Source organism: Pseudophryne corroboree, chromosome 12 (genome assembly GCF_028390025.1).
Source record: "Pseudophryne corroboree isolate aPseCor3 chromosome 12, aPseCor3.hap2, whole genome shotgun sequence".
NCBI classification, from domain to species: Eukaryota; Metazoa; Chordata; class Amphibia; order Anura; family Myobatrachidae; genus Pseudophryne; species Pseudophryne corroboree.
The window spans coordinates 51,065,041-51,077,687 of NC_086455.1; the positions used below are offsets into that span (position 1 = coordinate 51,065,041).

The 12,647-nt window shown below is 45.1% G+C and overlaps 1 protein-coding gene across 4 annotated transcripts in view; it reads right to left on the minus strand.

Moving 5' to 3' along the window:
* LOC134980612 (protein transport protein Sec23A) overlaps positions 1–12,647 on the minus strand; it is a 265,943-nt gene that overhangs the window by 27,995 nt on the left and 225,301 nt on the right. For all 4 annotated transcript variants that reach the window (XM_063947502.1, XM_063947500.1, XM_063947503.1 and 1 more), the window contains 2 exons: positions 12,073–12,150; positions 9,410–9,571 (listed from right to left, as the gene is read on the minus strand). In XM_063947502.1, the coding sequence (XP_063803572.1) occupies positions 9,410–9,571; positions 12,073–12,150 (240 nt within the window). The remainder of the gene's footprint in view (positions 1–9,409; positions 9,572–12,072; positions 12,151–12,647) is intronic.

Genomic DNA, 12,647 nt, shown 5'->3' on the forward strand with positions numbered 1-12,647 from the left:
CCAAGGTAACACAGAGAGGGTTCCTCATGAACCTTCCCCAGCAATGGCCACACTGAGAATGCTACAGGAAGCTGTGGAATAAACATACATCATCTCCTTGTATTGTTGCCCTCCCAAGAAGAAAGTCCTGACACAGAACATAGCAAGGGGAAAAAATAAGTTAATAATAAGAATGCAGCAGCACTGGATAAATTGCCAGATACTGGCTGAGAAATGACAGAGAGGGCCTTATTCAGATGCACTTGGAGTTGCCTCTCATGCCATAAAGTACCGGTTATTGGTACTTTGTGCATGCGCCCAGACCCGTACTGCGACCTAGGGCGCAGTACAGCATCAGACTGTCAGTGATTAACAATCTGATGTCGTCAGGTGGCGGGGAGGGGGCAGCAATGTTGTGGGGGAGGGGCGAGGCCAGAATCTCCGTCTGAGGACAGAGATTTCCTGGCCTCTTTGTTGCGTCTGCAGCAGCTGGCTTGTGTGGGTCACACAAATAAAACACTAACGGTTACACTTATTAATTCACGTATTGACTCTGTCCCTGTTACAGAGTGGTGCAGGCATGCACCGGACCACCCATTAAGAGGAGAAGCCAGTCACATGGTCATCTCGGATACTTTCCAGCACTGTGGTGTTACTAATATTGTATAAATGAGAGTTCACTCAACTGCAGCAGTTCCCATCCCACTGACCACTGTGGGAGCTTAGGTGGTCATTCCGAGTTGTTCACTCGCTAGCAGTTTTTAGCAGCCGTACAAACGCTATGTCGCCTCCCACTGGGAGTGTATTTTAGCTTAGCAGAAGTGTGAACGAAAGGATCACAGAGCGGCTACAAAATTATTTTGTGCAGTTTCCGAGTAACTTCAGATCTACTCAGCGCTTGCGATCACTTCAGACTGTTTAGTTCCTGCTTTGACGTCACAAACACGCCCTGCGTTCGCCCAGCCACGCCTGCGTTTTCCTGGCACGCCTGCGTTTTTTCAAACACTCCGTGAAAACAGTCAGTTGACACCCAGAAATGCCCACTTCCTGTCAATCACTCTGCGGCCAGCAGTGCGACTGAAAAGCTTCGCTAAACCTTGTGTGAAACTACATCGGCCGTTGTGAAAGCACGACGCGTGTTTGCATTGTGCGGCATACGCATGCGTAGAAGTGCCGCTTTTTTGCCTGATCGCTGCGCAGAGACCGAAAGCAGCTAGCGGTCAACTCGGAATGACCCACTTAGTCGGGAGTCTATAGGTGCGGACTGTGCGGGAGTGGATGTCATATAATGTGAATTGGAAGCACTACTTACTGTATTGTGTTGTTCATTATCTGTGTATATTCCAATTATTTTTCTACTGAGATATTGTTGCATCACTTAAGTTGGGTACACACCTATACAATCACTAATCACCCGATATCAGTTGATCGGGCCAACTAAGTGTGTATGCAGGAGCGTTAGCCAATACATGGATCTTACATGCCGTTTAATATTTTAGATGCCAGACCTCACGATCCCATAGGAGCAGGTGTGTAGATGACCCCTAGATTGCATGAATTCCTGTGTCTGCACAATTACAGTATCAGTGTCTTCCATTCGGTGTTACAGCGTTCGCACACCATATATCTACTGGACAGGGATGGGGGCGGGAGACAAAAACATGGGGAGGCATTGGATATGCCGGCTGTCAGGATCCTATCGCGCAGCTTACCGGCGCTGGGATATCGATAGCCGGCATACCGACAACTATTCTCCCTGACACCCCTGGAGGGAGAATAAATAGAGTGGTGCGCAGCACGCCACCGTGCCTGCAGCGTGACAAGCGCAGTGAGCCCGCAAGGGGCTCTTTTTGCGCTCGCCCCGCTGCCGGCTGGGCGCCGGGATCCCGAGCTCTGCTATAACGTAGTACACCCAAAAACACGAGTGTCTCAGACCCCAAGATCATTGTTGACAGCCCAGTGACGCTTCATGCACTGCTGCTATTATTTTTTACATAATGAACATTTTTAAATAAACTGAAAGAACACCAAGCAGAACCTGCTAATATCTGTGTAGCAGCAAATGAGCAGTATTTCATGGTGCATTCTGGTTTTCAGAATCGAGAAGGTTCTTCTTAGCAAGACTCTTTACACTCTTCTAGAATGACACTAAAGTATCTGAAACATGCTAAAGGCTGTACATACACTATTTTACAAATATTACTGAAGCCTTACGTAATGGAGAAGAATAGCTACCAATTACCTAAAATAAATGACTGTTGCTACAACTTTAATATGTGAAAAAAATCATTAATAAAAATGTGTAATATTTGGCAGAAATCTACATCTTTATTATACCAAATGTTCTATTGCTACCGCTTCCTCTAGGTGATGCTGGGATGTAGTTACGTGACCGGTGGTCAGGAGACCGCCGGTCACAACACCTCATACCCAAACCGTAAGGCTTAGCATGTGCCCTGCACTTACACATTTACTACAACACAAAATCAGGTGCTGTAAAGCTAATGTGTATGTGATTAACTAGAAGAAAAGGAATATTGTCAAGTACATTTCTTAACCATGTTCCACTGTGGTAGTATTTATAAAGGAGCCTAGTAGTTTCTGTTTCTTTCTTTCCCTCTCTTCTCAGTACATTACCACTAGTAAAGGGCCATCTCAGCCTGCTCCTGTCTCCCTCTCTGTAAACTGGTCCATCCCACCCGCTCCACTCTGTCCCGCTCGGGGTCCAGCCCCCCTCCCACTTGCTGTCTGCTCCGCCCCATACTATCCTATGGCTATACTTACTTAATCTGTTCACAGTGGGTTCTCTCTGCCTATAGCCTGTTCTGTCTCCCTAGCAGTGGGAACCGGTGGAGGGGCAGCGCGACCTTATGGTTCATAACACAGGTATTGCTCCCCGGAGCTGAATCTCCACGTTAAACTTTGTTTACAAAATGTATTGTAATTAATAACAAAAATAAATGTGCCCTTCAATAAACTTACATTGGAACATTAACCTTTAGGCTTACCCCTGAGTAATCAGTAGCCTCAGCCCTGCTTGGTTCTTTAAGTCTGTACTACTACAATAGTAATATTACTAGCACCTTCCCTTTTTAATGGAATAGGATTGTTGGGTCAACCCTATTTAGGTAGACTCTCATTAGGTCGATCACTATTGGCCGACAGGCACTAGGTCGACACCTGCAAAAAGTCGACATGGCCATCAGTTCGACGTGGAAAAGGTCAAATGGAAAAAGGTTGTTTTCTTTGTAAAGTGACCAAGAACCCCAATTAGTGCATAGTGTCCCCTCATGCTTCGAGCGATCGTAAAAGTATGAAAAAGTTCAAAAAAATTAAAAACATTGTAAAAACCCATGTCGAGACCTTTTGCATGTGTCAACCTAATGCCCATGTCGACCCAGTGACTTGTCGAAGTCGAAAATATTACACACATACTATACGTGCAAACACCACAGAGTGCACATGTTCTGCCGTGCGTGCGCATACCCGCACGCAGCGTACATTGGCTCGTGAAGCCCTGCGTATTAGCGTGTGGTATGAGTAAATACGGTAGAATATGCGTTCGCATAGAAGAGCCGCAAAGACATATCCAATATTAAATCCACACGGTGCATAATTTACACATAGGGGTATATGCAATTCACGGCGAATCGCGGCAATTTTTCGCCGTTTTTTTTTCCGACTCAATTCGCCAGGTGAATTCCGGCAGGTGCCTGCCGGAATTCACCATATTCAATGAAAAACGGATTCGCCAGAATCGTGGGCGAAAATCGGCCGATTTGGCGGATTTTGCCGCGATTTTAAAAATGGTAAAAAACGGGAAAAACCCGAAAAAAAAAATGGCGTGGGGTCCCCCCTCCAAAGCATAACCAGCCTCGGGCTCATCGAGCTGGTCCTGGTTCTAAAAATCCGGGGAAAAATTGGCCAGGGATCCCCCGTATTTTTAAAACCAGCACCGGGCTCTGCGCCTGGTGCTGGTGCCAAAAATACGGGGGACAAAAAGAGTAGGGGTCCCCCGTATTTTTAACACCAGCATCGGGCTCCACTAGCTGGACAGATAATGCCACAGCCGGGGGTCACTTTTATGCCGTGCCCTGCGGCCGTGGCATCAAATATCCAACTAGTCACCCCTGGCCGGGGTACCCTGGGGGAGTGGGGACCCTTTCAATCAAGGGGTCCCCCCCCCCAGCCACCCAAGGGCCAGGGGTGAAGCCCGAGGCTGTCCCCCCCATCCAAGGGCTGCGGATGGGAGGCTGATAGCCTTGAGTAAAATGACAGAATATAGTTTTTTCCAGTAGTACTACAAGTCCCAGCAAGCCTCCCCCGCAAGCTGGTACTTGGAGAACCACAAGTACCAGCATGCGGGAGAAAAACGGGCCCGCTGGTACCTGTAGTACTACTGGGAAAAAAATACCCAAATAAAAACAGGACACAGACGCCTTGATAGTAAAACTTTATTACTACCGACACACACATACTTACCTATGTTGACACGCCGACAGCCACGGTCTCCGACGATCCGAGGGTACCTGTGAAAAAATTATACTCACCTTCCAGCGTCCAGAGATAAATCCACGTCCAGAGAGATAAATCCACGTACTTGTAAAAAAAAAAAAAAAACGCAAATACCCGCTCCATACCGGACTGAAAGGGGTCCAATGCTTTCACATCAGACCCCTTTCTCCCGAATGCCGGGACATCACGTGACTCCTGTCACTGAAGTCCCTTCAGCCAATCAGGAAGCGCTACTTCCGTGGCGCTCACCTGATTGGCTGTGCGCTGTCTGTACTGTGACAGCGCATCGCAAAGCCGCTCCATTACTTTCAATGGTGGGAACTTTGCGGGTAGCGGTGGGGTCACCCGCCGGTCAGCCGCTGACCGGCGGGTGACCTCACCGCTAGCCGCTAAGTTCCCACCATTGAATATAATGGACGGGGCTGTGCGATGCGCTGTCTGAGTTCAGACAGCGCACAGCCAATCAGGTGAGCGCAACGAAGTTGCGCTTCCTGATTGGCTTAGAGACCTTTCTGTGACAGCTGTCACTGACAGGTCTCATTCGTGGAAAGGTGTCCCATGTGTCAGCATGGGACCCCTTTCAGTCCGGTGGTCGGGTATTTGCGGTTTGTTATTTTGCCAAGTACGTGGATTTATCTCTGGACCATGGCTGAGGTGAGTATATTGAACTTTTCTTTTCAGGTATCCGTGGATTCTACATGGAGAAGAGGACCGATGTCGGCGTGTGAACATAGGTAAGTATGTGTGTGTCGACGTATGAAATAAAGTTTTACTGTCGACGGTGTGTGTGTCCTGTTTTTATTTGGGTATTTTTTTCCCAGTAGTACTACAGGTACCAGCGGGCCCGCTTTTCTCCCGCATGCTGGTACTTGTGGTTCTCCAAGTACCAGCTTGCGGGGGAGGCTTGCTGGGACTTGTAGTACTACTGGAAAAAACAATATCTTTTTATTATCACAAAAGGCTATCAGCCCCCCCATCCGCAGCCCATTGGATGGGGGGGGGGACAGCCTCGGGCTTCACCCCTGGCCCTTGGGTGGCTGGGGGGGGGGACCCCTTGATTGAAGGGGTCCCCACTCCCCCAGGGTACCCCGGCCAGGGGTGACTAGTTGGATATTTAATGCCACGGCCGCAGGGCACGGCATAAAAGTGACCCCCGGCTGTGGCATTATATGTCCAGCTAGTGGAGCCCGATGCTGGTGTTAAAAATACGGGGGACCCCTACTCTTTTTGTCCCCCGTATTTTTGGCACCAGCACCAGGCGCAGAGCCCGGTGCTGGTTTTAAAAATACGGGGGATCCCCTGTCAATTTTTCCCCCGCATTTTTAGAACCAGGATCAGCTCAAAGAGCCCGAGGCTGGTTATGATTTGGAGGGGGGACCCCACGCCATTTTTTTTTATGATTTTACCGTTCCAGCATTAAAAAAATAAATAAAAAAAAAATAATATTTTAAAAAATATATAAATAATATTTGTGCCTCCAAAAACAAAACAAAAAAGTACCTAATCCCTTCTAATATAAATAGATCTGCTATTCCCAAAAAAAAAAAACACAAAAAAAAACATGTTTAAATTTTTTTTATTTGTTTTCACCCTCCAAAGTGTGGCGGATTGAAAATAACGAATTTGCTGTCTAAAAGCACTGCTGTCGAATTTCCAAACTTGAATTGAATATGCTTTGGTCGAATTGCAGCACTTGTATCATTGCAGAAAAGTCGAATTTGCAAAAATTCGAATTTCAAAAAGTCGAATTTTGAAAGTCCGTTTTTTGGTCGGAAAGCACTGAATTGCATAGGCGATTTTTTTTTTGGGTCGAAAATGACCCGAAATTCGACAATTTCGGGAATTCGACCGCAATTGCATATACCCCTATGTCTCCACACACCACACCAGCAAGTTACATTCACTTAGGAAATAGAACAACAGAGATATCCAGCTTTACAGGATGTGAGGGGACAGAACTAGGTCAGGACATAGTGTTTGGTATCCAGATGTACAGTATTTCAAGGGCTACATTCCGATCGCAGTTTGCAGATTATAGCATTCTCCTGCGCATAGATATGTGCAGGAAAACAATATTCATAACTTACTGTAATTACTGTACTCGTGATATTCGGCTGACCTCTGCATGTAGACCTGGACCAAGCATCGCCCACCTATTCAAACCAACCTATGACCCATCATGTACTGTAAATGACCTGCCCCTTGACCTATGAAAGAAGAGCTTACAGTTTCTTTTGTATTATGTTTTGGAACCATTGTATAAAAGAAAGACCTCCTGGCCGGCCTCAGTCTATTCTCTGCAGGTCATCTTGCTAAGACTGACTGAGGACCGGATCCGGGAGGCGCTGGCGAACAAACGTATGTACTACTGGTTGTAGCCTTTTCTCTGTGATATTGTTGTATTTTCTGTGTATATCTTTTTGAGTAAATATATTGTTGCTGCATTGGATCACAACATAACATACACTACTGGTGTCGCATTCCATTCTTGTTTGGGTATAGAGGTGTACTCAGCCACACGTGTCGCTGTATCCTGCGCATAGCACGTCGGCGTGTATACGCAACGTGCATACTCATCGCAGGGGTTATTGTTTGCATTCAGCGGCCACAGCGGCTCGAACCATAGTATTATAAGGTATTGCACTTCCCTGAAAGTAAAACGAACTTAACAGTCTGTATCCCTTTTTAACATTAAATACTGATTCTTCACACAGTGAAAGTATTACTTTATCATACTCTATTACTACAGTATAAATGAAGAGAAAGGGTCTGGTCTATGGGGCTGATTAAGACCTGATTGCTGGGCTGCAAGGTTTGCCGTCCTGCGTTGGGATAGTCGCCGCCTCCGGGCGGAGTCTAAACTCGCCGTGCAAGTGTGCGATCCCATGTGTACGCAGAGCTGCACATCTCCACTTTGTGCAAGCTCTGCGCAGTCCAGGACTTACTCCCACACTGCGATGAGAAGAGGCTGACCGTGGCCGAAGCGGACGTCAGACACCTCACTGAAAACGCTTGGACATGTCTGCGTTTTTACGGACACTCCCTGTAAACAGTCACCTTTGCGAGCGTCCAGATTTTTCACACCATCCGGTCGCTGACCAGCAAAGCCCGTTGTTGTTGTCCGACGCGTGTGCGCATTGCGGTGCCCGCTGGCGATCAGCTCTAATTCAGCCCCTATGTTTATAAATATACAGTATAAACCAATACACCTCAGTAATGCAAATGATTATACAACGAGTCCTTTGAAACCCTCAATTTGTGATCAACAAGTCTGAGGTGACAGGGAATGAGATATTGACTGGAAGCAGATGTTTGTCCTACCATTATATTTGTCTTCATTATAACTGCGGTCAGTGTGCTGAGATTCAGAAATACGCAGAGAAATCTTGCTCTCACGTTTATCAATGACCAGCGTAATAACCACAGGCACCTATATAATGCCACTGGCGCTCCTGCTGAGCCTGAGGTTATTCATTCCTGCAATTAACATTACAGGAAAGCAAAGCCCTGCATCATTAAACAGCACATTAGTGGTTTTAGGCTATGTAGTATATTAGTCACAGATAGATGGTAAATATTTAACAGCATCTCATCTGAGTGCTCTGGATAATTAAAGGACACGGGTTTCGAGAGAGAGGCTTTTCATGATGCTCTCTCTTTGATGTTCAAATATACAAAACCGAGGTCTCTTATCCCTATTGTCCTGCACCTCTACCAGTGTTAGGGCTCAACAGGCTGCCCAAGTACGAGAGTGGTCTCCAACGAAGAGAAGGAAAATAAAACTAAACATCCTTGGCCAATCAAAGCTCTATGTTAGCAGTAGGGGTGAACAATGATGGACTGCATGCACAAGTGTACTGTGCAAAATGCTTTGGTTTTGCACCAGTGCCTCTAGTAACTCCCTCAGTGCACATGAAGCATCATACGTGTCCTATGCGCTCAGGAGAGGATTCCACAAATTTCACATTGTCCAACCTCTCACGATATATCTGCTTTAATCATTAAATAACATTTGTCTTTTTCCCTTTAAAGTAGTCATGCCCAAATCTGCTCCTAATAATTGTACTCTGTATTCTGGTACTTGTACAGGACGTGATAAGACTAAAATGGCAATCATTCGCCTAGGCTTTGCCTAAGTATTAACTTTCCAAAAGGAACAAATCAGAAATGCGTCTAGTTTGAATGTTGGGGAGAGATATATTCTCCCCTCACAGCTACTTATCATGTTCTCTGCATCCCCAATATGACATCTCCCATAGGCGTCACAACGGAGGTGCGAGCCACTCCTGGGTGTCACCCTCGGAGGGGGAGGCCTTCTAGCAAGGCCACGCGACCTATGTGATGGTAATGGGGGGAACTCCTGCAAGGCCAAGCCCCTTTTTCGGAAAAGGTAATATTGGCAGCACCGGGTGTCACCACTTACATCTCCTACTAAGTATACATATGTGAATGTATTTGAACAGAAGTGAATTCACTACCCAGATTAATTAATTAATTATCAAACCTCTTATTTGGAGGCCGATTCTGAGTTGGATGCCCCTGAGGCTGCTTTTACCTATGGCCGCAGTACTGTACTTACTTTCACATGCTGATGCAACAATATGACCAAGTAAGCTGCAAATCTGTGCGTCTGGAAGTGAAAGCCTATCCCGCCTACAGTTCTATTGTCTGCATGTGCAACTATCATCATTACTAGCACTTGCACCAGCCCAAAGCTAGGTGCAAAAGATCTGTCAGAAAGAGGTGTCCCTTCACCGGACGCACGACCCAGAATCACACGGAGCTTTAGAAGATTGCCCACAACACCACAAAGAAACAGACGCTCGTGAATCTTCACACTCGCTGAACAGAAATGACTACTTCACGGTAGTCTCCGTTCTCACAAGAGCCAATTTTTAAATGAATAGAGTCATACCTCGGGGGGGCCACTGAATGAATAGGAGTAAAGGATGGGTTGTATCATTATAAGGGACTGGGTAAGATCTTGACGCATAAAGTGATGTCTGTAATAGGAGCTCTCATCAGGACTGTTGTTAAACACCTGCAGGAACGGAGATCTCCTCAAATGGAACATAAACTAGGAAATAAAGAACAAAACATTTTCTCAGCTCTGTGCTTTTATTTGCCATCATTTGTAAACAAGGAAATCTCAATTTTGCTTTCATTTTTAACAACAACAAATATAAAGGCATTCGACACCATGTCTTTATTTCAATATAAATAAAAAGTATTTAGGCTAAAACTCTGCAGAGTAGAGGGAGGGGGTAGCAGGTACAAATGACCAGGGGCATCTGTAACATCCCCGGTGTACAGGGGAGGCATAAAGCCCCGATGCGCAATGTTCAGCTTGACCCCTTCCCCGGATAGTGGGCACACACCCTGGCACACCGGGGCCACCTGATGACTCAGCAGCCCTGTAGGCAAGTGGTAATTACTACACTCATTACCACTTGCTGAAACATTATATTATACTGCACACAATTTAGATTTCACTTTCTTTCCCTGGATCCTTCTGTGCTGGAGTATATCTTTGCCTTCTACACATTACTGTACCTGAAATTGGTTTGAGAAGCTCCTTGTTTATTGTCCCAGCTGTGAGTATAAGGACTGCACTGAATATTGGGACAATTACTACTTTTCCTAACTGGCACCAGTCTAATCTGTCTCCATAGTGGAAAATACCTCATTTTATAGTGACAAAGTCAGCAGGATTTGAAAAAAAAAAAGTCCATCAAGTTCAACCATTTCTTATATATTCCAGCAGAGTACTGTATATAAAGAGGTAAGTATATAAAGAGTGCCTACTTATCCTCAACAGTTTTAAATAAAGTCTTCTTACCTCATAGATCACATAAATGACATGGATAAATCCAAGTGTGTAGCTACCGTAGGTGCAGGGAGTGCAGCTGCTATGGGGCCCAGAGCTGAGAAGGGCCCACCTTCACTGTCACAGTTACATGTTATATACATTTTTCACCATTGGTAGATATATAGGTGCCCTTATAAACTTTTGCCTTTGGACTTGCAAGATATCTAGGTATACCCTTGGACCTGTTCATTCTATGTGGTATAAAATTAGCTGGAGGGCATTATAATGTTACATAATATGAAGTGGGGCACTGTAATGTGGCATAACATGAAGTGGAGGCACTATATTGTGGCATAGTATGAACTGGGGGCATTAAAGTGTGGCATTATATGAACTGGGGGCACTAAAGTGTGGCATTATATGAACTGGGGGCCGTATGGAGTGGCATAATATGAACTGGGGGCAATATACAGTGGCATAATATGAACCAGGGGCACTATAGTGTGGCATAATATGAACCGGGGACACTGTATGTCATAATATGAACTGACGGCACTGTAATGTGACATAATGTGACTAGGGCACTACTAAGGTTCATAAAATAAACTAGGGCTCTACTATGGTTCATAAAATTAGCTAGGGCACTATTATGGGGCATAAAATGAACAACTGCTGTAGAGAAGTGTATCTTTAGAAGCATTGGGACAGTGGCCCCTTCAAAATGTTGCTGTGGGGCCCACAAAGTTCTGGCTGTGCCCCTGGATAAATCACCCTAACAATACAAGCTGAAAAATACAGCTGTAGATACCATTTCTTGTAAAAAAAAGGCATTCAGTCTAACTGCACATCCAGGTAGTGAATTGGACGTCACCTCTTCCTTAATCATCCCCCTGCACTATCAGTTTGACAGACATAGAGGTTTATTAATGATGCGTTGGGTTGTAAAACCTGGCGCTTCTGATATTTAAAAGACCATTGCTTTTACTTGCAAGGGAAACATGGCCCTTTTAAATATCTGGTATAAACATGATCAGAAGCGCCGGGGTTTACAACCTGTTGCTTCGTAAATAAACCCCATAGAGAACTTTGGGGCAGATGTATTAACCTGGAGAAGGCATAAGGAAGTGATAAACCAGTGATATGTGCAAGGTGATAAAGGCACCAGCCAATCAGATCCTAACTGTTAATTTACATATTGGAGCTGATTGGCTGGTGCCTTTGTCACCTTGCACATATCACTGGTTTATCACTTCCTTGTGCCTTCTCCAGGTTAATACATCTGCCCCTTTGTTCTTTAAGTTGTATAATAATTCCTCTCTCTTTGTATGGACAGGTTACTAGCTCCATCTCTCTGTGCTGGGCCTCATCTAGTCAGAAATGCCCCTGCCTATAGTTTGACTTTTCCTGGTATACACTAGTCATTTTCCTGGCTTCCACATAGTGGCTGCTCAATGGAGATGAAGGTGCATACACACGGAGCGATTTTGACTAACTCATTTAAATAGGGGGATGCTTTTACTTTTCCAGCGACATAGTGAAAATCGACTTGCCTGCACAGTCTATATTTCCCTGCGATAGTGACCTGGCGGGGACGTGCATTGCTATCGCTCGCTGTGTACACACAAAGCAATATGAACTAACTTTCTTAGCGTTTCTGACTATATAACCGTAATCGCCGAGTCATATCACTCCGTGTGTGCACACCTTAACAGCCAAAACGGGATTCCACATTTATACAGCTTGCTGTGTGTAGATGAGACTGTGCGTACCTGGGGATACAGAGAGAAGGTTTCGGAAAACCTGAAGGAGTTGGGATCATCCTTGTGGTATTCCCCAAACTTCTGACACTATAAAAAGAGAGATCATATGCATGTCTTAAACACAAGCTGTAACAATAAGAACAATCATGGATAAATAAGAGCCTGTTTCTAAATAATAAGAGCATGTAAGATACATGATTCCTGTATTTAGAAACTCCAGTTAATATGATCAAAAATTTATATGACAGCTTTGCCATTATATTTCCATTGATTTACTTTGCATATTTTGAAATTGGTCATTACACCTACCCTCTGCCCTGTTTAAACTGCATGCCTTAAAATGGTTACAAGAAAATATGAGAATATTAGGGAACTTCATTGGGTCCACTATCACTTGTGAAGGCTTGACGCTGTATGTACAGGTAAGGCTGCACATTTGGGAAGGCTAGGTACACACAGTAAGCATCAACAACACTCTTTGGCTTGGTTCTCATTTAAAGCTAGAGTTTTACTACGTAAGTGGAGGAAGTGATGCAACCCTACTGGTCAGAATGGTGTGTGACCTCGTTGTTACAGGTAACGGC